This window comes from Lytechinus pictus, chromosome 7, assembly GCF_037042905.1.
Source record: "Lytechinus pictus isolate F3 Inbred chromosome 7, Lp3.0, whole genome shotgun sequence".
Lineage (NCBI taxonomy): Eukaryota > Metazoa > Echinodermata > Echinoidea > Temnopleuroida > Toxopneustidae > Lytechinus > Lytechinus pictus.
The window spans coordinates 2730467-2751991 of record NC_087251.1 but is presented as its reverse complement, the minus strand read 5'-3'; the positions used below and the strand labels follow the sequence as shown (position 1 = coordinate 2751991).

General features: G+C 33.7%; 1 protein-coding gene across 1 annotated transcript in view; it reads left to right on the top strand.

Moving 5' to 3' along the window:
• The window catches only part of LOC129265608 (tRNA (32-2'-O)-methyltransferase regulator THADA-like), a 37919-nt gene extending 16822 nt beyond the window's left edge, over window positions 1–21097 (top strand). The window contains exons 13-38 of the mRNA XM_064101340.1: window positions 387–779; window positions 1408–1563; window positions 2183–2284; window positions 2604–2730; window positions 3965–4104; window positions 5272–5633; window positions 5939–6075; window positions 6741–6934; window positions 7236–7345; window positions 7882–8005; window positions 8278–8391; window positions 9311–9433; window positions 9979–10070; window positions 10726–10821; window positions 11606–11734; window positions 13178–13349; window positions 13900–14015; window positions 14350–14944; window positions 15386–15501; window positions 16126–16195; window positions 17225–17378; window positions 18801–18923; window positions 19358–19440; window positions 19808–19943; window positions 20274–20431; window positions 21089–21097. Of these exons, the coding sequence (XP_063957410.1) occupies window positions 387–779; window positions 1408–1563; window positions 2183–2284; window positions 2604–2730; window positions 3965–4104; window positions 5272–5633; window positions 5939–6075; window positions 6741–6934; window positions 7236–7345; window positions 7882–8005; window positions 8278–8391; window positions 9311–9433; window positions 9979–10070; window positions 10726–10821; window positions 11606–11734; window positions 13178–13349; window positions 13900–14015; window positions 14350–14944; window positions 15386–15501; window positions 16126–16195; window positions 17225–17378; window positions 18801–18923; window positions 19358–19440; window positions 19808–19943; window positions 20274–20431; window positions 21089–21097 (4131 nt within the window). The remainder of the gene's footprint in view (window positions 1–386; window positions 780–1407; window positions 1564–2182; window positions 2285–2603; window positions 2731–3964; window positions 4105–5271; window positions 5634–5938; window positions 6076–6740; window positions 6935–7235; window positions 7346–7881; window positions 8006–8277; window positions 8392–9310; window positions 9434–9978; window positions 10071–10725; window positions 10822–11605; window positions 11735–13177; window positions 13350–13899; window positions 14016–14349; window positions 14945–15385; window positions 15502–16125; window positions 16196–17224; window positions 17379–18800; window positions 18924–19357; window positions 19441–19807; window positions 19944–20273; window positions 20432–21088) is intronic.
• Window positions 21098–21525: the final 428 nt, after the last annotated feature.

Here is a 21525-nt window from a genome sequence, read left to right as displayed (position 1 = left end):
CTTACATTTTAAAACATTATATTATGGTATAATTATCCAAGTAATGATCCTAGAATTTATGATTATAATTTGTCTGTACTACTTTCGAATTGATTGATTGGATGAATGTATTTAAGACAATGAATTGATTTATATTTATTGAAAAAGCCAGATTAATATGTTTCATTTAATTTAGAGCACTTAGAGGCTTCTGATAAGAGAGGTGTTAGGTGATATGTATCAAAGTAAATATAATCATAATTAATTATTTTAATTTTTTAACGAATAAAATCAGTCCTCATATTAAATGATCACTGTTTTTAATTGTACTGTTGAACCATTAAACATAAATATAAGGGTCTTTATTATTTCATATTTTCTTATTTTGTAAATTTAATTTGATACAGTATCTGATCCCCAAGCTACTGAAATGTCATCCAACAAGCCTTGAATTCATCATACAACACCTGAGCTGTGAGGATTCTTCTTCTGCTTCAAGAAGGGAAGAAGACCAACCTACCAGTGATGCCTTCCAGCCAAGTAGATCACCCTCTGATGGTGGGAGATTAGGGGCTCTTCTGTCTTGTCTGAAGATGGCTAGATCACTGGGTTTGCTCAGGAGTGTTCAGGGTGCAGATAACACAAAGAAGAAGAAACGAAACAAGACCTTGGGTGAAGAAGAGCAGAAGAAAAAAGATAAATCAGATTTGAAAGAAATGGAAGATGAGAAATCAAGAGTATGGAAGGGCTTTGTTCCGGTTAGACTTCTCTATCAGGCTGTGAGCCACTCCACTCATCAGGTATATGGCTATTCATACTCATTACAAAATCATGAATATTATTTTATGACATTATATGTTGGTATATTACTATACAAATTATAATATCCCGTATTCATATTCTTATTTTTTATCAGTATGAAGTGGTGTTGGGTTTGCTACTATTTTTTCCTTTTATCAATTACCATGGCAACTATGTTATTTTAATTGGGCCAATTTCCAATCCCCTCCAATAAGAAAGGGTGAACTTTGATATCTTTATGGAAACCTTGATTACAATTCGCGGTTGAGCAATGTTTAGAGACAGTGATTTTTTTAGTTTAAAAAAATTGTCTTTTCCGTTTCTGAAAATCTGTAATTCAGTTTCAACTTGATCTAAAAATGGAAATTCTGTTTTGTCACTGAAAATGTACACAGCAAAAACCTGAATTCTGTTTGTGCAAAGGTGAATTCCATGAATATATACATGAAAAGTATAAGAACCAAACAGAATTTCCATTTTGTTTACCGATAAAACGGAAAATCACTGTCCGTAAATGTTGCCATGTTACAATATAGTTACAGTTGGTGGAGAATTTAGCATCCATTGATAACTCTGAATAAGGAGAATAATTACAAGATTATTGATATAGTGCTTGTTATCTTTCAGATTCGTATTGATACCATTGGTCTACTATGTGACTCTAACAAAACAACGGAAGACGTCTCACAGATGGATCTTTCACTTCTTATCTTTGCTCTTGCTCTCAATCTCAACAATTCCTCTCCATCATTCAGGCAACAGTTTATCAGTCATATTAAGAAAGTAAGTCAATTGTCATGAATACATGGTAACCCCCTCTGGATTGCCCCCCCCCCCCTCCATAATATAGAAATAACCTGCCATGATTAATTAATGAACAGATAAAATATTATTTATGATGTGTTATTTTTAGGTGTTATAAAAAAAAGTAAACTAATGATAACAGCATACTATCTTCATTCTACATCTGTTCCTTCCAATTTAATTCCTTTAAATTTCATGGCCCACTTTGGAATGAATTCCCTCCAATTTTACACAACACTAAAAAAAAAATTTGAAACACACCTTTATGATAAATCTTATTGCTTTTATGCCTTCAACAACACTTTGTATCCTCTGAAACGGTGTTAAATAAATCCATTTATTACTGTAGTTATTATTGTTATTATTATTGCCCCTCTCTGAGTAACAAATGAGCAAATTGTTCTCACCAGAAAGGAAAGAATTTTTTATGGGATTTACTACAAATGAAGAAATAAAAATCATTTTGCATGTTGTCTGCAATTAAATTATCCCTTCACAATCACCTCAGAGAATGGTTTTGACAGTGCCCCCTCAAAAGTATTCTTTGATGTTCTATGATCCTGTCAATCTGGATAGCTTTGATCTGTTTTTCTTGCAGCTTCTTGTTCGCTTGAGGGAAAGTGGAAGAATTCTTTTAATGAAGTCCCAGAGAGCCGGAAATTCCAATGATAATTCTTCAGGATTGCATATCAAGTATAAAGTAGGTGTCTCCTTTTCTAAAATGTCTATATTTCTTTCAGATATTTTTCAAGTTCTCAAATATGATCCCACAATTCACTGTTTCTTTAAGAAGAAAATCATGAGGCAATAGTGAAGCATGTATAGATCGCCATGATGTCATCTTATCCTCAATAAATCCTGTATATAACAGATCTTTGGTTACCTCAGGCAACCTTGGCCCAAGGCTAGCAGAATGTAGCCTCAAGACTGGCCTTGACTACATACCTGTTAATGATTAGGGATTCTTAGATTTGCTCTCATGTGAATCTTCCTTTTTTTTTTATCTTTCCTGATTGTAGGAATTCCTTGAATGGTTGTGTTCATTGATGTTTGACAATCTGAGTCCAGGATTTGGTTACCCATGTCGAGCTACCTCACTTCAAATCTTAACAGCTATCCATTCAACCTTTAATGGGTCAAGCAGTGGTGAGCATCCTTAAAGGGGAATCCAACCCAAATAAAAACTTGTTTTTATAAGGAAAAGAAAAATCAGACAAGTTGATAGGTGAAAGTTTGAACAATATTGGACAAACAACAAGAAAGTTATGAATTTTTAAAAGTTGTAAATATTGGTAATCACTATACCCATGAAGACTTCAAATTGGCCGCATATGGGATGTCATAGTGATGTAAGGCAAGGACTACTCTTCCATGTACTCCAATACATATTATGGCTAAAATTTCCTTTTTCCCAAAAGTTTTATTTCAAATTATATTTTTCTTTCATGAGGACATCAAACAATATACTACCTGGGTTATATTTAGATTACTGCCCCAGGGAAATGGGTACTTAGGAGAAAACCACAAATCCCTGATAATAAAGTACATGGCCTATGGGAAAGTTTTCCTTGCCCCTTGTCATAATTTACTTACCCAGTTGCCAATTTGAAATCTACATAGTATTAGTGATCTCAATTTTAAATCAGCTATAACTTTCTTATTGCTTGTCCGATTTCTTTCAGACTTTCACCATTCTGTTTAATTTATTTTTCTCCTTCCCAACACAACATTTAATGGCCAAGGCTGGATTCCCCTTTAATCCTTACATTACACATCAGATTTCCACCTAGGCATTGTACAGGGACAACCCACTTCCAATAGGCAATGGGTGAAACCTATAGGTTGTATTCAGGGGTTCCAGTAGGCAACAGTTTAATGTATTGACTGCTGAATTACCGGTATGTTATATCCATCGCCTCTTTTGTTATCACTTATTAAGTATTTGAATAGACTTTTTGATTACTGTTTCACAATGCTTTACTCATCTTTATAGCAACCAGTCTTAGGTGATGCTTATAGCAGAGGAGATTTAAATGTAGTTTGGACGTTGGGATAGAGACATCTTACCCAGAAATCAGAGGTCATTTGAGCTTTTCTTAAAGATTTGCCTTCAGTTAGGGAAAAGTTGAAACACTTTGCTTTCACTTCACTTGATTGTAGAAGTTCATTTAGATAACAGTTGTGGATTGCAATAAAAAGTATCATTGAGCAAATTTTACAAATTGCCTATATTTATGCAAGGAAGCTCCTTGATTTATGTAATTGTGTTTGATATACTCTCCATATGTGTTGCATTATTAAGTTCAAACGTGACTTCTTCATCCTTTTGTGTTGTTCATTTTAATGATCAAATAAAACAATTATCTTCATGTTTTTTCAGGTCTGTTTGACATATCATTGTTATGGTGTAGAAAAAGAGTTAATCTCCTTGTGATGAGACTAATGGATAACTATGAGAGCAATAGGATCATGGCCTTTGACCTCTTAGCTAGTCTTCCACCAGACATTCTTGGATTACAGGTAAATGAAAATGAGTTCAGTGATTAAAGTTTAATAATTTCAATCTTCCATGAGTACTAAAATGAATAAATTACACATGCAAAGAGCTATTGCAGCACTACTACAGGGATGTGAACTTATCTCACTGATCTAAATTATGCTGTTGTTGATGACATAATATTCAGATCAATTTTATTAAGGGGATAATCATTATAATAATCAAAATGTAGACTTTCACATACTCTAAGACAGGGGTTCTCAAACTACGGCCGCGGCCCGAATCCGGCCCTCGGAGCTTCTCTATCCGGCCCGCGAGACTCTGTTTCTTTTAAATCACTTTAAGTCACAATATGAAACATAATTTATAGCTCAATATGATTACATTGTGTATCAATGAAACAGTAATAAAAGTAATGGCAGTCAAATTAATTTGACTTTTAAACAAAGTTTAGTGGAGTCTTTTCTATCTGTTCTACTTTCTTATTAGATGATACCAGCGTGGCGCTACATTGAAAAAAAAGTAGTTTCACACGTCAAACGTTGATATCACGTTGCATTTGAAAACATGTGCGCACACATTCCAACACGCGATCAATTAGTGCGGATTTTTTTTTCAGGGGTACATTAGTCATCATTAATTGTTAGCCAGGTCAAGATGGCATCAAATTCTGCAAAGAAAAAGAAAGGTGGATGCTGGAAATCGTGTTTTCCATGAAGAATCGACAGACAAGTATTCATTTTGCTGCAATCGAGCAAAAGGCAAATGTGTTGGCCAATCTACTTTGACTACAAAAATTATCGATAGGCCTACTACAAAACATTATCTGTCTCTTCAATTCCAGCTACCGGATTCCTTTTAACAAAGTACTAAAATTTTGTTGTCATTAATATTAATTCACTCTCAATGTATTTTGAAATCATTTCTAATTTTGCCTGTGTTTCATATGAAACTTTTATAAATTTGTTGGATTAAATTCTCTCAAAATAAGGGCCAGATTGCACCAGAGAGCGTCTAGGACCACGGCCGCAAGGGTCTTTGCTTTCCACTTCACCTGGCCCTTTCAGGTTTATTTCGAGTCACATCTGGCCCTTCAAAGAAAAAGTTTGAGAACCCCTGCTCTAAGATGTGCATTGCATGATTTCATGTTTGTTTTAAGTTTTGAATTGTTGTTCTATCACCTGTAACAGGATGCTCAAGAGCTTGAAGATTGCTACAGAGTTGCATACAATCTTGCTGTCAGCAACAAACCTTACAACTGTGAAACAGCAGCCTTTGTCTTCAGACTTCTCATCAGACAGACCCAACCTAGGCTCCATACCAGTCTATCAAAAACCAGCAATGTAGAGGCAAAAGAGAACCAACCCCAAGCTAGACTTGATGTTAGGAGTTCCATAGAATCCAACACAATCTGTGTTATTCAGAACATATGTGATACTCTTGAAGGACAGGTAGAAGTGGCTGGAGAGAGTCTATTAGAGGCTGCAGTACAGGGCCCTATGTATGGATTGTTGCATTGTTTGAGGATTCTGCTAAGAGACACAGATCTTAGGTGAGATAGAGAGAGAAAGAGAAAGATAGCTCTTCCTTATATATAAAATGGTATGAAATAGTTGTGCACTTGCAATTTTCACAATTGAAATTGATATTCTGCCGGGCAAAATATTCATGCTATGTAAGTGACCATTTACAGTCCACAATAAATTCTCATTTCACAGTACACAATTTCAATTTTGAGAAAATTCGATGTTTCAACTTGCATAGCTCCTAACATGAAAGCAACATAATTCATGATGCTCTTTGAAATCAATGATGTACCTTCAAGTATAATAACATATGATGGTCTATTTAATATAGAATGGTGCAAATGGCTGATGCATGGAAGTGTATCATTACAAGATTCATTCAGCTTTGTTTCGATGTTGCTGAAGTGGCTGCCAAAGTGGTATGCAACTCTTCTCCCGAGGGATTCATTCCATCAGAACAGAAACAAGGTACAATGGTCCAGACAAATCATTTTCTATTTTTTTCATAATTGTAAATATTACATGATTGTTTGAAGAGGATTAGGCCAGATCTGTGTGACTGACCTCAATGCAAAATGATTTTTTACTTATTTGGAATGATACATCAAGGGAAAAAGGGATGGGGTTCACTAGCTAGAATATAGTTGTTTTTTAATCAGTTGGGAATATATTTATATCCAAAATGAAATAAATACTAACTCTGATGGTTTCTCAACAAAGCAGATAGAATGCATTAGGTCAATATATTCACCCTTAGAGGTAAAACCTGCTTTCAAGTGGGCAATTAATATAAAAAAATTACCTGGTTACATTGTTTGAAAAAAAAGAAGTCAAATATTGATATGACTTACGTAAAATTGAACAAAAAAAATTGAATAATACATTAAAAAGTTGCCAATATGCATATGTTAACCAGGATTCTATCTCATTCATTGGATTGCAAACTTAGGGTGCATAAAGATAAGCTTCAGTGAAACCACTTTTATGAAGGAATGACATATCATACTGCATTGGATATATTTTACAATATGGGTTTCTCTCACCATTTAAAGATGAAGAGGAAGTGTGAACGTTTCTTTTATAGTAGAAAGTGCCTAGATGGGTTAATAATGTCATCAATTGTCTTCTTGTAGTGATTGATGAAGAATGTCTTTCAGTGGAAGAGGATGGAACAAGCAGTAAACTGGAGACATTCCATGTGACTCCTCAGATGATTCTTGTCTGTTGTTGGAGGAGTATGAAGGAGGTGTCTTTACTCCTTGGTGAACTAAGTCAAAGAACACCCATGGAGGATGGTGATAGTGAAGGCCTTATCACTAGTGCACAGGTGAGAAATAGTCATATTATACACATCAAACACCCTTGACTTTCAATCCAGTAACTCAAATCCAATCCTTAAAGTTACTGTTACTGACCTATCTGCGTCTTAATTCATTGGCCCCTGAATACATTTTTATTATAAATTGATAATAAAATATGCTGCCTGTAAACTTACAGAAAAGATCCCATTGATATTTTGGAGACATCAAAATATTTTAAGTTCAAAGAGCTTGTTAAGTGTTTATGAAGATCAACATTCTTTATCTTTTTTTCTGTGTTTAATATGTCTTTGTTTTTTTGTGATTCAGATGGAATCTATTGGGACTTTCTTTATGAAGCTACTTAGAGAATCTAAGCACAGAGGAGCATTTGAATTAGCTTATGCTGGTTTCATTCAACTTACTTCTAGGATATGGAGGTAGGTTACTAACTATTTAAAAAAGTGACAAATAATCAAGGTTTGCTATCCATTGTGCATTTAAAAAAAAGAAAAAATTCTTGGATGGCTTATTGAAGCGGCATGTGATATGGTGGTACCAGTATCACAATATCAAGATATCTTAATGAATAATTGTCCACTTAGCTTACAATTCTCTGACCATTCTTGTCTGACCATAAAGATCAAAATTAAAATCATATTAGTACCCAAATCATCTGAATCATTGATTCTGATTTTGAAGAATCCTAGACAAATAGATAAAGTTACTGACACCCTGGAAAAAAAAACTAATTATAAGAAATGGTGCAAATCTTCTACTCATCTTTTTTTTTTTTGCATATAGGTTAGAAAGTGAGTATAAAAGTCCAATATAACTCACAATATTGAACCTTTGCCAAAGCTAGAGATATGCTTTGATATTTAGCTCTGTTCTACATTTTTATAAAAAACAAATTAAGATGTTAAAGCACAGGAAAGATAAATTATCATAGCAGAAATTGCTGGTTTGTTTTCAGTGAACCAAGCAGTATTGATGGTCTTCCGCAACAATGGTTGTCAGAATTGCTTCAAGAGATCACAAGCAACCAATCTATGTTATGTGCAACAAGACGAAGTGCTGGAATCCCATTTGCTATTCAGGTAAGCTCATGGTTATTGGTTTTCATTGGAGGGATTCACAAAGTTATAAAGTGTTGCTATATTACACTTAAATTACCAGTTGCTTGTGGTACAACTCATCATTTTCAGTATAATTTTTTGTGTACATTTTTGTCTTGCCTGCATAACAGAGCGAAACTATAGGTGCCAATTTTCTCATATTTCATTTAGAATAAAGAGAGGCTGAAAAAGTGTCCCCTAAAAGATACACTGTACTTGGGTTATATCATGAACAGTTTTGTTATCTTTACCAGGCCCTACTGTTACCTGAGCCTAAAGAAGTTGCCAAACCTCTCTTTCATCATACCATGACGACATTGCTAACATTGGCACAACCACCATCTGACATTCAGGATCACACAGCTCGGGTGAGTCTGATTTCTTTTCTTAGGGACTTTTGCACCTTCATGGATCAATCTAGGTCTTCAATCTAGGGTCATCCAGCATCATATAAAAAACAAACTGAACAAAAACTGTGTCAAGATATCTGGAGATATTCCAGGAGAGAACCTTGTCTATCCATGTAGACACTATACTGTACTGTATGAATACCCAGCTGGGATCATATCCACACCGGTACTGCAAGAAAAATATTGATTTACAACCTGGAACACCACTTATTTAGATCCTTGATGATCCATGTTGCAGTCTGTGAATTTTTAAAAGCTTCTCTAGTCTCCCTTCCTATATACAAGTAGGCCCAATTATTAAAAAATTATCAAAATTGTGTTTTAAACTTTAAAATCTGCAAATTCTGCCCTATATTTTTTTTCTTCAAAATTTTGCAATGGTGGAACAATAAGCCCCATATCATTTCATTTGCATGGATTTATAAAGACCATATTCATAATCAATTAATTTCTAAGACTCTGAATGATGAAAAGTAGCTAAGAATATATAAGGACACATGGCAACAATTTCATGTTATAAATTATGGCAATGCTCTTTTTGCCATAAAGTATGTAGAAAATACTTGTTATCTGTCAAATTATTTGGCACATAATTTCGTTTATAAAAACAAACACTTGGATGTTCTTTTATTATTATTCTTGTTGAATTAATTTGTTATTACCACGACTGTATTATGTAACAATTGATTAAAGTTTTGCTCTCAACACAAGAAAAAAAATCTTGAAAAGTCACATTGCTAAGGAATGCTGCAGTCAGTAGCAGAAAATTTCGAGGTAACTTTTCAAGATAATTTTTCCTTGTGTTGAAAGCAAAATTTTATTCATTTCTTACTTTCATGTTCGCAACTTTAATATGTATGGAATTGATTTTGACTAGGTACATGCTCTGAACATTCTGCGAGCTCTATTCCGTGATACCAAATTAGGTCAAGAGGTTCTACCTTATATTGGTGATGGAGTCAAAGCTGCTATCTTAGGATTTGCTGCCAAACTTTGGGCTGTAAGTGAAAACTTTATATCATGCAAATGTATGTATACATAAATTTGCTCAATTTTTAATCAAATTTTAGCCTTTGAATGATTCAACTAACCAGGTCTGTATGAATGTACCCGAGTACAGAAACATGTTTTACTTATCAATCTATTAATCAATTTTTGTGAAATTTACCTCTGACAAAATTGTATATAGTTTATCAAGAAGGTCTACTAGTCAAAATACATTGTGTATCAAATATTTTAAATTGACTCATTTTTCTGTGTTTTTGGTATTGTTCTTGTATTCCCTACATCGCATTTAATGACCCACCAGCATAAAATATAAATGCCTGTTATTGTCGCTTGAAATAATGCAATGATGTTATATATGCGAGTTGTTGTAGAATCTGTCAAAATTAACCCCCTGGAGCTTCCTAATATTTAATGAAAAAAACAAGACATGGGTAAGAACTTTTTTACTACAGTACATAATTGTGCAGTGCTATGAATAACAGCCATGAGCTTAACATAATATATCACTTGTGGTATCTCTGTTGTTTGATTGTAAAGGTGCGTAATTCAGCCACGATGCTATTTAGTGCCCTCATATCTAGAATATTTGGAGTCAAGAGAGCAAGAGATGAACTGGCAAGGAAGAATTGGTAAGAAGTCTTTTATATTCACAATTCAATTTCTTTTGTTACACTCATTATTGTGTAACATTATAAACACTTTCAATTGCTTAGAGCCAATTTGCAATTAAATGTATTATATTATTGGTTCAAGACCCCCCCCCCCCCCTGCCCCACTTTTGGGACTATATTTGGTATATCTTTTGCTTTGTTCGATTGTATGCTGTAGATTGTGATTGTTGAATACTTAGAGGATAATAAAAATAATGATAATATATGTATATTTACCCAGGGAAGCCAGGGAAGATGAATGCATCACTGTCTAAAGTGCCTTACCAATATTGAAAGCTGCTTCTTTTCCTGCATAAATCCCTCAAGTATATTTTCATCTCTGATCCTCAAATTTCACCATAGACAAATGAGTAAGGATGTGGGAAAGATGCCAGGCACAAAGACTATAAAGGCATTTTAGCTTCCTTACAGTACTATTGTTTTTTTTCTCCTTAGATGCATGTTGATTAGCGATGAATAGATGCTTGATGAATTCCTGTTGGAAATATGTGGCTCTTTCTCTCATAAGGTGCTTCAGTTATATCCTTTTCATTTAGCATAGTAATGAGATATTTTCTGATTGAAGGTCACAGAATGGGAAATCATTTGTTCTTGTATTGCTCTTTGTCTACAGCATGACTGGTAGAGAATTCTTCTCCAGATTTCCATCGCTTCATAGTTTCCTCTTAGAGCAGTTCCAACATGCACAAGAAGTGGAGAACAAATCAAAGTGAGTTCTCTTCCCTCCTCCAAATGTTTATGCCTCTCCCACCAACAATGGTCAGCAATATTTTGTGTACGAATTGCAAAGTCTATGACATATGAGGCATCAACAAACAAATGATGCAGACATGGGGGATATTTTTCAGTTGCGTAGCGAGGAAAAATAGCGTATTGAAAGAATTCTTAAAGAGTACAAAATTAGTTCTACCCAAAGTCTGCAGAGAAACATAATACATCATAATGATATAATTATCAATTATGATGTCATGATTATATTCAAGCAATTTTGGACTATAGGCCTTCTTAGGAGTTGATGAAATGTATGAACACCATTCAAAAAATGTTGCTTGGCTTCGATGTTCCATAACTAAAGTAGACTGTCGTCATTGATATTGGATATCCATTCATTCATTTTGGTTGATTGCAGAAACTTCCTTGTTAAAACAGAAGGAAGACTGACTATAGTCAAACCTACATTAGCAACCTTCTGTATAGAAAGACCACCTGTTTATAAAGACCAATATTTTAGTTTCCCTTGAAATGGAATATGCATCATAGAAACAGGGAGCCCTAATCATCAAGATCAGATAAACCTAACAAAGTCATAACTATTTAATATATGTATATTGGAGTGGTGATGATCTGATTAGAATATTACAGTTGGTTTTTTAGCATGTATTACATATTTCACATCCGGCAATGACTGAGATATTGATTTCCAAGTGGAATTGACAAGTCATTCAATATGTTTCATTCATTTAGAAATGTTTTCTATTCTGATTTGATTTCAGAGCTGGTGTGACTACTCTACATCCTAATCTATTCCCATGTCTTCTCTTATTATCAAGACTTTATCCATCTCCTAATGATGCTAATAATACCAATATGAGTATGTCATCATTTATGCCGTATGTTATCAGGTAACATTTAGTAATCCCTATTTCCATCCCTCATCTTACAAACTAGCAGAAACTGCAAGGGAAAAAAAAATGAGTTTTTACATTTTTGGACATCTTCAAGTATTATCTTTAACCTCATGAAGTTTCAGACTACTGTATGTAAATGATTTATGATGATTTGCAATAATGAAGATGCCTGAAAACTGTGACTTTTGCCTTTTGCAAAATTTCTTATTTCTGCCATCCTGTATGTTTATCGTACTCAGTATTTGTCACTTCATGAAAAAGTGAAAGAATGGGTGAACTTGACCTAAATTCATGTTTCCACATATTTTATGTTTGCTTCTTTTACAAAGATTTGGGTGAGAAATAACTGCAATTCTCTTATTGAATTTCTATATCTCTTGATGCTGTAAAAAATGATATAATGTGCTGGGGTGGTATTCTGAGATCCATTTTATCTAGATAAAATAAAATATTTTATCTCCGTTAAAATCAGTGAAATAAAATATCCTTAAAATCTCTCTGAATTGGTATTCTGAGAACAATTTTATCTTCATTTTTTCTCTGTAAGACAAACCTATTTTTTAATCAATATCCAATTGGAAACGCGCTTTTATAGCTCTTTCATATTACTTAACCAATGAAAATCCATTCCGCCAGGAGGTGTGGCAAAGGAGTGAGATTGCGTCAATTTATTGACTTCAAATACGCTCGCACTATACGCTTGCGCATCTTTACAGAGATTTCTTTTAAAAAAAAAGACAATACTCTATCTTTTTTTTAAAGTCTATATCGCATCTTTTCAAGCATCATTTCAAAGACAATATTAGTCAAGAAAAGTCTTATGAAATACTTCATGATTGTACAGGAATAACGTTAAGGTGTTATTCTCAATAGATGTATATATTTTTTTCATTTTCATGTCAACATTTGGAGTTAATTCACATAGAAATAATGATGAAAATCAACGTCGCGGAGATAAAATAGCCTCTTTTAAGTTTTTTTTTTTTTTCTTCAAAGTAACATAGGCACAAGCAAATCATCCGCGTTGCAATGGCCAGATACGCGATTGTTATGTATACGCAGGCACTGCTCTGTTGCGTATCATCTGTAGATACGCAATATTAAATTTATACGCAAGATAAGATTAAAAATTTTATCTGAGAGATAAAATGTCATCTCAGAATACCAATTTCATTTTAAGAGATAAAATGACCTCAGAAAACCGCCCCAGGTCATTGTAGGGTTATAACTTTGATACAATTTAGCCTAAGGTTAATTATTTTTTATCTGTTTAAGGTATATACACATGCATATTCATGGTAATAGGATGTGACATGATGTTTGTTCAAATCCAGATGAATATATAGCAAGTTTTAGATACTAGTATGTAATTCCATATAAACTCTCCTTTTTAGAATTTATATATTCTAAACATTGATTATATCATATTGTGTGTAGAGCCGGATGTAGTGCCATACATAAGACACGCAGCATTGCAGCTACTGCCCTTGTTCCGCTGGTCCCACCTAATCAGCTAGTTCATACATTAAATCATCTCATAGATGTACTACTAGGAGCAGCAAATCACCCTAAACCACATCCTAATGCTATACATGGTATCCTCATTCAGGTTAGTCAACATGTTAATAGGAAATGTTTCCTATTTACTTTGTTTATGTCCATACTTTGTTTAAGACAATTTATCTATTGATACTAATGTATGTTTTGTTTAATGTAACTATTTCATGGTGTAGATTCTTGTAATATGATTATGCAATCCACAGTTTGTGCATATAGAAAAAAAGCCAATGTTGATTTTTTAACTCTGCTATTTGAACTTAATTTATTTGGCTGCCATGCTCTAAACACACACACAGTCAGTCAAAATGAAATTTGTGTTTTCTATGCAGTTTGAAAAAGCAGATCCTAAGCTTTAAAATGATAAATAACTTGATGACAGAAACTAGTTGATTAAATGGAGAAGAATTTCAGAAAGAAATTCACAGAAGAGTGTGAAATCAGGGAGAGGAGTTTGATGTTAATAAAGGTTTATCAGTATGTTTTATTATTACAATATAAATAATGAATTAATGGAGATAAGCTATTACAATGAAAACAATGTAATATATTATTTTGGAGCTAGTCTTGAATAAGGATTGACCTTATTTTGATATTTTTAGATTGATGGTTTATTGAAGAAGAATCTAAGAGAGAGCATCTTACCTGAGAGCATCCTAGATGACCTAACATCAATCATTCTTCCTAGAATTCCTCAACTAATGTGGCTAGCATCAAGGTAGGTTGGTATCATTCTCAAACTGCCAAGCACCTCTATGACTACATACGTATAAATAATCCATTATTGATCAGATCTTATTGCTGTTTGCTCCAATCATCAATTGGCCTAATACCTATTGGGTTCCAAGGATGTTCAAATCATAAAAAAAAAATCAAGTATGCATCTAATTAAAATTCATTCAAAATGTTGTGCATTCAAAATGTGCAATAATATATGGGTTTTAAGTGTAAGTTCCAAATAGTCCAGATCATAATACATGTATATGTTAGTTGTCATATGATTAATTATTTGATTTAGATTTATATTCTATTTTTAACTTACTGATCAGCAGTGAAAACAAGTCGTACATCACACGAGCAGTATTTACATCAATTATCAAGGATTTCTTTGTGGATAGCAGATGGATGCAAATACCAAGGCACAGGACTCTCTTATTGGATCCAATCTTAACAGTGGCAAAGAATGTTGTCCATTGTGGAGAACTTGATGATGTGTCTTCATCAAGTTGTCCAGGCTTTCATCAATGGCAAGGAATCTTTGCGTCATTGTGTTTGAAGCTTAGAGATACAGTCTTGCTCATGCAAACGGTAGAAGAAGAAGAAGAGAAAGAACCATCCTGTAATTCAGTTTCCATGCCACCAACAGGGCAACCAAAGCTGCATCATCAGCAACAAGAACATCCTGAAAGGAATCCTTCTGAGCTGGGTTGTACAGAGGGCTTACATCTCTATTTCCTCCATTCTACATTCCCTGAAGTGAGAATGGTTGCCTTGTCTCACCTTGTCAAGATAATGGAACAGTCCACATGTCAAAGTTCAAATCTGGGAAATACCTCTACTCATATAGGGGTGTGCAATAAGAAAGAATTGGTGAAACTACTGATGGATATGATGTTACATGAAGAGGATCATCAGTGTTTAGCTAAGGTATTTAACATTCTCTTCTGTGGTTTAATATCAGTGGCTCAGTGCAGGCCATGGATGATTAAAACAAAATTCTAGTTGATTCCTATTGACAAACATTGCTGAATACAACTTGTATGTTGTTACAAAACTATCCAAATTCATAATTTTTGAAGAAATATCTATCAACTTGCTAAGATCCACCCCTTAGAAAACCCAGATCCCATTCCTTGTTAGCTCACTGACAAATGGCTTATCATCTGATTCTGTATTTACCATCAATACCTGCCTCTAGAGACACAAGTTTTTGTTAACTCTAATTTCTTTGAAAAATTATTTGGTTTGATTTTATTTCTTCCAGCTAATGTAAGAATTAATCTGAGTAAGGAATGGATTCTAAACTTAAAAGATGGAAATCCCTGCAATTAATTTTTTACTATTGTTTCTTGTATTTGATTGAACTAGGTATGTGAAGCATTGAATGCTGTTTTATCGTCACCCTCATCATCATCTGGTTTGGTAGATGATCCAAAGACGCTTGTCAGACAGTGTATTGATTTAGCCAAAGAAAATTATCCAAGGTAAGTCTTAACAAAGACTTTTTTTAAAAGAGTCTTAGGAATTAAAGATTAGCACCTTTTCAACATTCTTAAAATTATTTGACCATTATATAGTGGAAGTATCGAAAACATAGAGAATTCTGTATTGTTTGTTTATGATTGACAAGGTGCCCCCATATAGCACTGTCCATACAGGTGATACCCAATTGCTTGCTTATTAATGTGAGCACTACAGTGGATACATTTTAATAAGGAGAGAATTGGTTTACACCATATTCAGGGGTTATCATATATCTATTGTCTATAAAGCACTCGGAAACATGGCTAATTTATTTTACAAATAATTCATATCATCATTGCATTAGTAAGAATTACAGGTAAAAGGTACATTTGGATCAGTTCTACAATATGATGATTTTCGTTCTTCATTTTTGGAGACAATCACAACTTCACAAATTCTTGTGGGTTCGAAGATGGCTAAATAGACCATTCTTCTTCCGAAAAGCTCTTGACCAGTGTAAACACACAAAAGCCTGCGATGGGGCAGGCACTTATATTATTTAAATCATTAAATTTACTTTGTTTTATTAAGCTTTTGGAGGTCTTGTGCTTCATATACTATCCAAATCTCATATCTACTCACAGAGAAGAGGTTCTTGCTTCTATTGTTATGTTGACTGGTACACTACTTCCTTTGATGGACCTTTCTTCTCAGGTAAACCATGTTTATTCAATTCAAATGAGTGTACCATACAATATGAGTCATTTATATTTTTTTTAATTAGCAAGTTGCTCTTTATACTTGTTTATGTTTATATACTGACAGTTTTTGTGAATATGATCCAGAACTTGATTGATCTCCAATTGTACATTTATAAATAAAGTCAATGTACATTTTCATTCTTTTATCTTTTTTTTTTTTTTCATATTTTGTTATTTAATTAATTTAAAAAAAGAAATAAGTGCTTTCTCCCTACCAAGTCACCATTTATTAAAATCCTATGATTCCCAAGGTAGAAGTATTATTTTAACACTGTTAGATTCAGGTTCCTAAACATGTTATTCCATGCCCATCAGATAAATTTATCTGAGCTTATTCATAGTTTCACTGATGTATTGTTTTTTATGCTGTCTATACGCACATTTCTTTTTAATTCAGATTATATTTTAAAGAAATGTTTGAGAAATATCTCTTACAAGTTATATTAGTTTTTGTTACCCCTCTGCCCACCGTACTTGGGTCCTTGAGGTATTATGTTTTGAGTTCATCCATCTGTTCATCCCATTTTCACTCTTGCACGAAAGAACTATTTGATGGATCAAATTTGATCTTAGACATGTATGCATATGTGACAATGATCTGATTAGCTTTAGGGTTGTTAAGGTCAGAGGTCGCAGAGGTAATTATACATGTATACTTAAAACATATCCTATTCTTACAATACCTTAAAGAACTATTTGAGGATTCATTTTTAAACTTATGATCTGAAGATCATGAGGTCAAAGGTCATAGAGGTTATTAAATACATTGAAGTATCTCATTTTCGTAGGAAAGAACACTCTTGACTATCTATACATTAAATTTTTAACAACCCTTTTAGCACAAATGTCCAAGACAGAATACATGGTGTACCATGAAACCTCTCTTTTTATTCCCTCTCCAACAACCTTCAAAGAAACCAAAATCTATGCTGGTAATTCCTATTGGTAATGATCTTTGTTTCCTCCATTGTTCATGATATAGGTTGCAGATGTTGATCATCTCTTATTCCAAAGTTGGTTAAATCTGATGAAGTCATGTAGTGGATCAGAAAGAGGTGCTCAACTCAGACATGCAGTAGCCAAAGTCATTCTTCATTCTGCCACATCACTACTTGGTGTACCTCAACAACATATAGGTAACAAAGATCGTCCATTCATTAATCGTGTTATCATACATGTATATAAACTCATGTATCCATTGGAAAGTATTGATGCTGTCCCTCGGGATCCATCTTTAAGGGGGCCAAAGGCCTATATCTTTCCTTTTTAATTACATGTACACACTGTAGGCCACATTTCTGTAAGTGATGTTGCCCATAGTGTTGCATCTTTTATAGGATCAAAGGTCATAGTTTGGAGTCAGGATGAGTGCACTTGTCTTGGCAGGCATTTTAATGTTTCGTTTATTATTAGTATCTCAAGAAAGGGGTAAATAATAATAATAATATGCAACATTTATATAGCGCTTCATACAAATGTTTCTAAGCACTGCATACTATTACCCTGGCTCTAGCACGGCTATCCTGAAATGACGCTCGAGCATTCAAGGAATTCTTTCCTACCGGGTATCCATTTACTACACCTGGGTGGAGAGTGGCAGATGTAGATAAACGTCTTGCCAAAGGACGCGAGTGCTGCGTTGCGATTTGAATCTCGGACCTTGTGGTTCAAAGTCTGGAGACTTATCCACTGAGCCACAACACCTCTAAATCATAAAGCATAATGTTAATTGATAACATACATATTACACATTGTGCTTCTACGAATCTTAGTTCATATGAGCCACCTCTGGAATACTTTAGTACCGTGAACATTGTTTGTAAAACACTGACACCCCTATCATTATCTTTTGATGATTCATTTATTTTGTCTGAAAGAATAATTCAACAACTTTTCAGATCAGAGATTTGAATGAAGTTGAAAGATAAAGGACCACATGTGTTTGATTAAAACCCATAATATTTTTTCAAGAAAATAAAATAAAATTCATTGGAAAGATATATAGCAGGATATGACAATCTAAAATGCCTTATAAAGTAATTACAAGTGCTATTGGCTTAGGACGTTATTTTTTTTCCCCTTTCATATCCTTTCAAAATTGTATTTGCATATTTCATATTATAATTCTTGTGAAAGATGATTATTGGTATTGTTTAACCTTAAGTATAAATATACATAAAATGACTATGTGACAGTTGAAATATGATGTAGAGTTTGTTATTGTATTGAGATGATATATTATATATCACACCTGTATAGCAGGAGTGAGACATAAGTGCCACTTATTGATTCAAAGGTTAATAAAAGAATGTTTGATATTTCAATGTCACAAAGTCAACATTGCTGCTATATTGAATTGAATAATGCAGTGGATGTTGCCAGGGGAATTCCTCTTGTTTCTTTTAATTATATTCACCAATGATTTAATTATTTATCTACAGATAAATGAATGTGATTGTATCCATATTCCAGTCGAATCTGTATCTATCTCTCTGTCTGTCTTCTCCCGGTAACCAAATCTTCTCTTCTCTCTCATACTTTCTTTGCCTCTGTTGCAGCTGATGAACAATTATCTCTATGGGACATTGTGGTAGCTTTCCTACAAGATGATGATGATGATGTTAGAAGAACTGCTGCTAGATGTGTTATGAAAACGACTCATTTGATTAAGCCTATGAATGGTAATGACAGATCAATTACTTTCTACGATGAATAGTAGTAGTTCATTGATGATGGTATGGATGGTTGCAACAAAGGTAATGATGGTGAGGATAATGATTATGGTGATCGTGGTAATTGTGATGATGATGATGGTGGTAGTGGTGTTGGATAGCGGTGGCGGTGCTGGTGGTGGTGATGATGATGATGATGATGATGATGATGATTCTGACATGAATGATAGTTGTGATAAAAATTGATAAGTATGAAGAATGATTTGGTGAATGAATGTTTTGACATAAATGACATGAATAAAAAACAAAAATACACCAAATATCAAGGTCATATTAATCTTGTTGCTCAGTATAGATTTATTTCCAATTGAAGTGATGATTCTTAAAAATAATAGATCATTATCTCTCTGCATCAATTGAAGTTTAACTCTTTTTATTTTTAGAATTTTCAGAATTCACTACAGAAACGTTCCTGAGGAGATTGAATGATGCTGTAACAGATGTGGATTCATGTGATTACAATAAGGTATATTAATAAGTGGTAGAATTTCTGGTTAGAAGGGGCTGTAATTACAATAAATTTTATTACTTAGTAAATGTGTATATTCACATCTTTTTAAAGAAAAGGAAAGCATCTTTAGAATCAGAAAGTGACTAAGTTTTCAAACACACTTTACTCTGTGAGAATATGTATGTATGCATCATGAAATTCACTCTTATGATTTTATGATATCTGTTTGTCAAACAATGGTTTGATTTACATTTAATGAATATTGATGTATTGATCCATCGAGTGGTGTCCAGTTGAGATTGTTAGGTGTGATATATTCACTATTAATGCTGCTGGTATTAAAATCCTATTTTTATAAAGTTTATCTTGTTACCTTCTTCAGATAAAAGAAACTAAAAACTCATCTGATTGGTCCATTCTACTGAACTCAAAGGAAGAGCCTGTTTCTATGGAAATGCTGAAAAGAATGGTAGAAACCTACAGACATGTCTACTGTATCTTGCTCAGCAATGAGATTGGTAGGTTAGATCATCAGACTGAATTTGTCATATTTTCTGGAAAAAAATGAATGCAGTAGGAAAGTGAGGATGTAAATAAAAGTGAGATTTTGTTTTGAGTAAATTACCTTTGTCACTGTAATACAAGTAGAGAAAGTTAGTAACTAACTCAATGGAACAGAATAAAATCAAATTAGTTTATAGAAATAGAACATGATATGTCATCAATATACAAGACATTGAGAAAAATCATAAATCAACTGCTGAGAGCGAAATGAAGATGTTTTGTTTAAAATACCAGTGTAAATATTAGAGTGATCTTTGCATTCTAATTTTTCTTCTATTGATTAGACCTTGTGTCCTGGGATCTTCAGCCATTCCTGCTGCTATTTGTGACACCATATCTCCTATCCCATCTTCATCTAAAACAAAACCCAAATGGTTGCCTAGCAACTATTATCCGCTGGGTCAGAGAGGGAGGTATAGAATCCACATCTAACAATGAAGAGGTAAGTCATGGCCCAATCAGTTTTACCTAGTTTATAGCGTTTCTAGAATATAAGTTCGAACATATTTCCCCAAAGTTACTGCAAAATTCCATCATTTTATATTTTTTTTGTATGAGGAATACCTAAGGTAAAAGTTGTAACCTAATTCCAAAAGTAAGTTGATTGACTGGACATGATGGTTCAGTAGTAAAGTGCCCTCCTCGAGAGTGGGAGGTTGTTGGTTTAATACCATCCATGTCATGCCAAAGACTTAAAAATTGGGGCCATCTGCCTTCTTGTCAGGCACATGATGTAGAATTGAGAAGGGTACTATCTTTATATAAGGCCTGCTGGAAGATGAACTACTGGCTTCAGTGGCTATCCTTGGTTAAAAAGATAATCAATTTTGTCATTATAATGTATCACAAATATGTGACACAACTGCTTTGTCATAAAGTCAAGCTGAAAACTTAGTTTATGAAGGTTTTTTATTGTCCCTCCTGCATAGCAGAGCGAGACTATAGGCGCCGCTTTTCCGACGGCGTCATCAACATTGAAATCTTAACCAAGGTTAAGTTTTTTAAATGTCATCATAACTTAAAAAGTATATGGACCTAGTTCATGAAACTTGGAATTAAGGGTAATCAAGTATTACTGTACATACTCCCTGATTTTCAGGTCACATGACCAAGGTCGAAGGTCATTTAGGGTCAATGAACTTAGACCATGTTAGGGGAATCAATATCGAAATCTTAACCAAGGTTAAGTTTTTGAAATGTTGTCATAACTTCAAAAGTATATTGACCTAGTTCATAAAACTTAGACATAAGGGTAATAGTGTATAACTAAATATCCTGCCTGAGTTTTATGTCACATGTCCAAGGTCAAAGGTCACTAAGGGTCAACAAACTTTGGCCATATTGGGGGTATTTGAGGAATTGTCATCACAACTTTGAAATTTTATGGATGTAGTCCATGAAACTTGGACATAAGAGCAATCATGAATTGAATTGAATTTATTAGAACTTCACTGGCAATTGCCAATATTTTGTTTGTACAAAATGATACAAAACAAATATCATGTATCCTTGGACATCCTGTGCTTATTTCAGGTC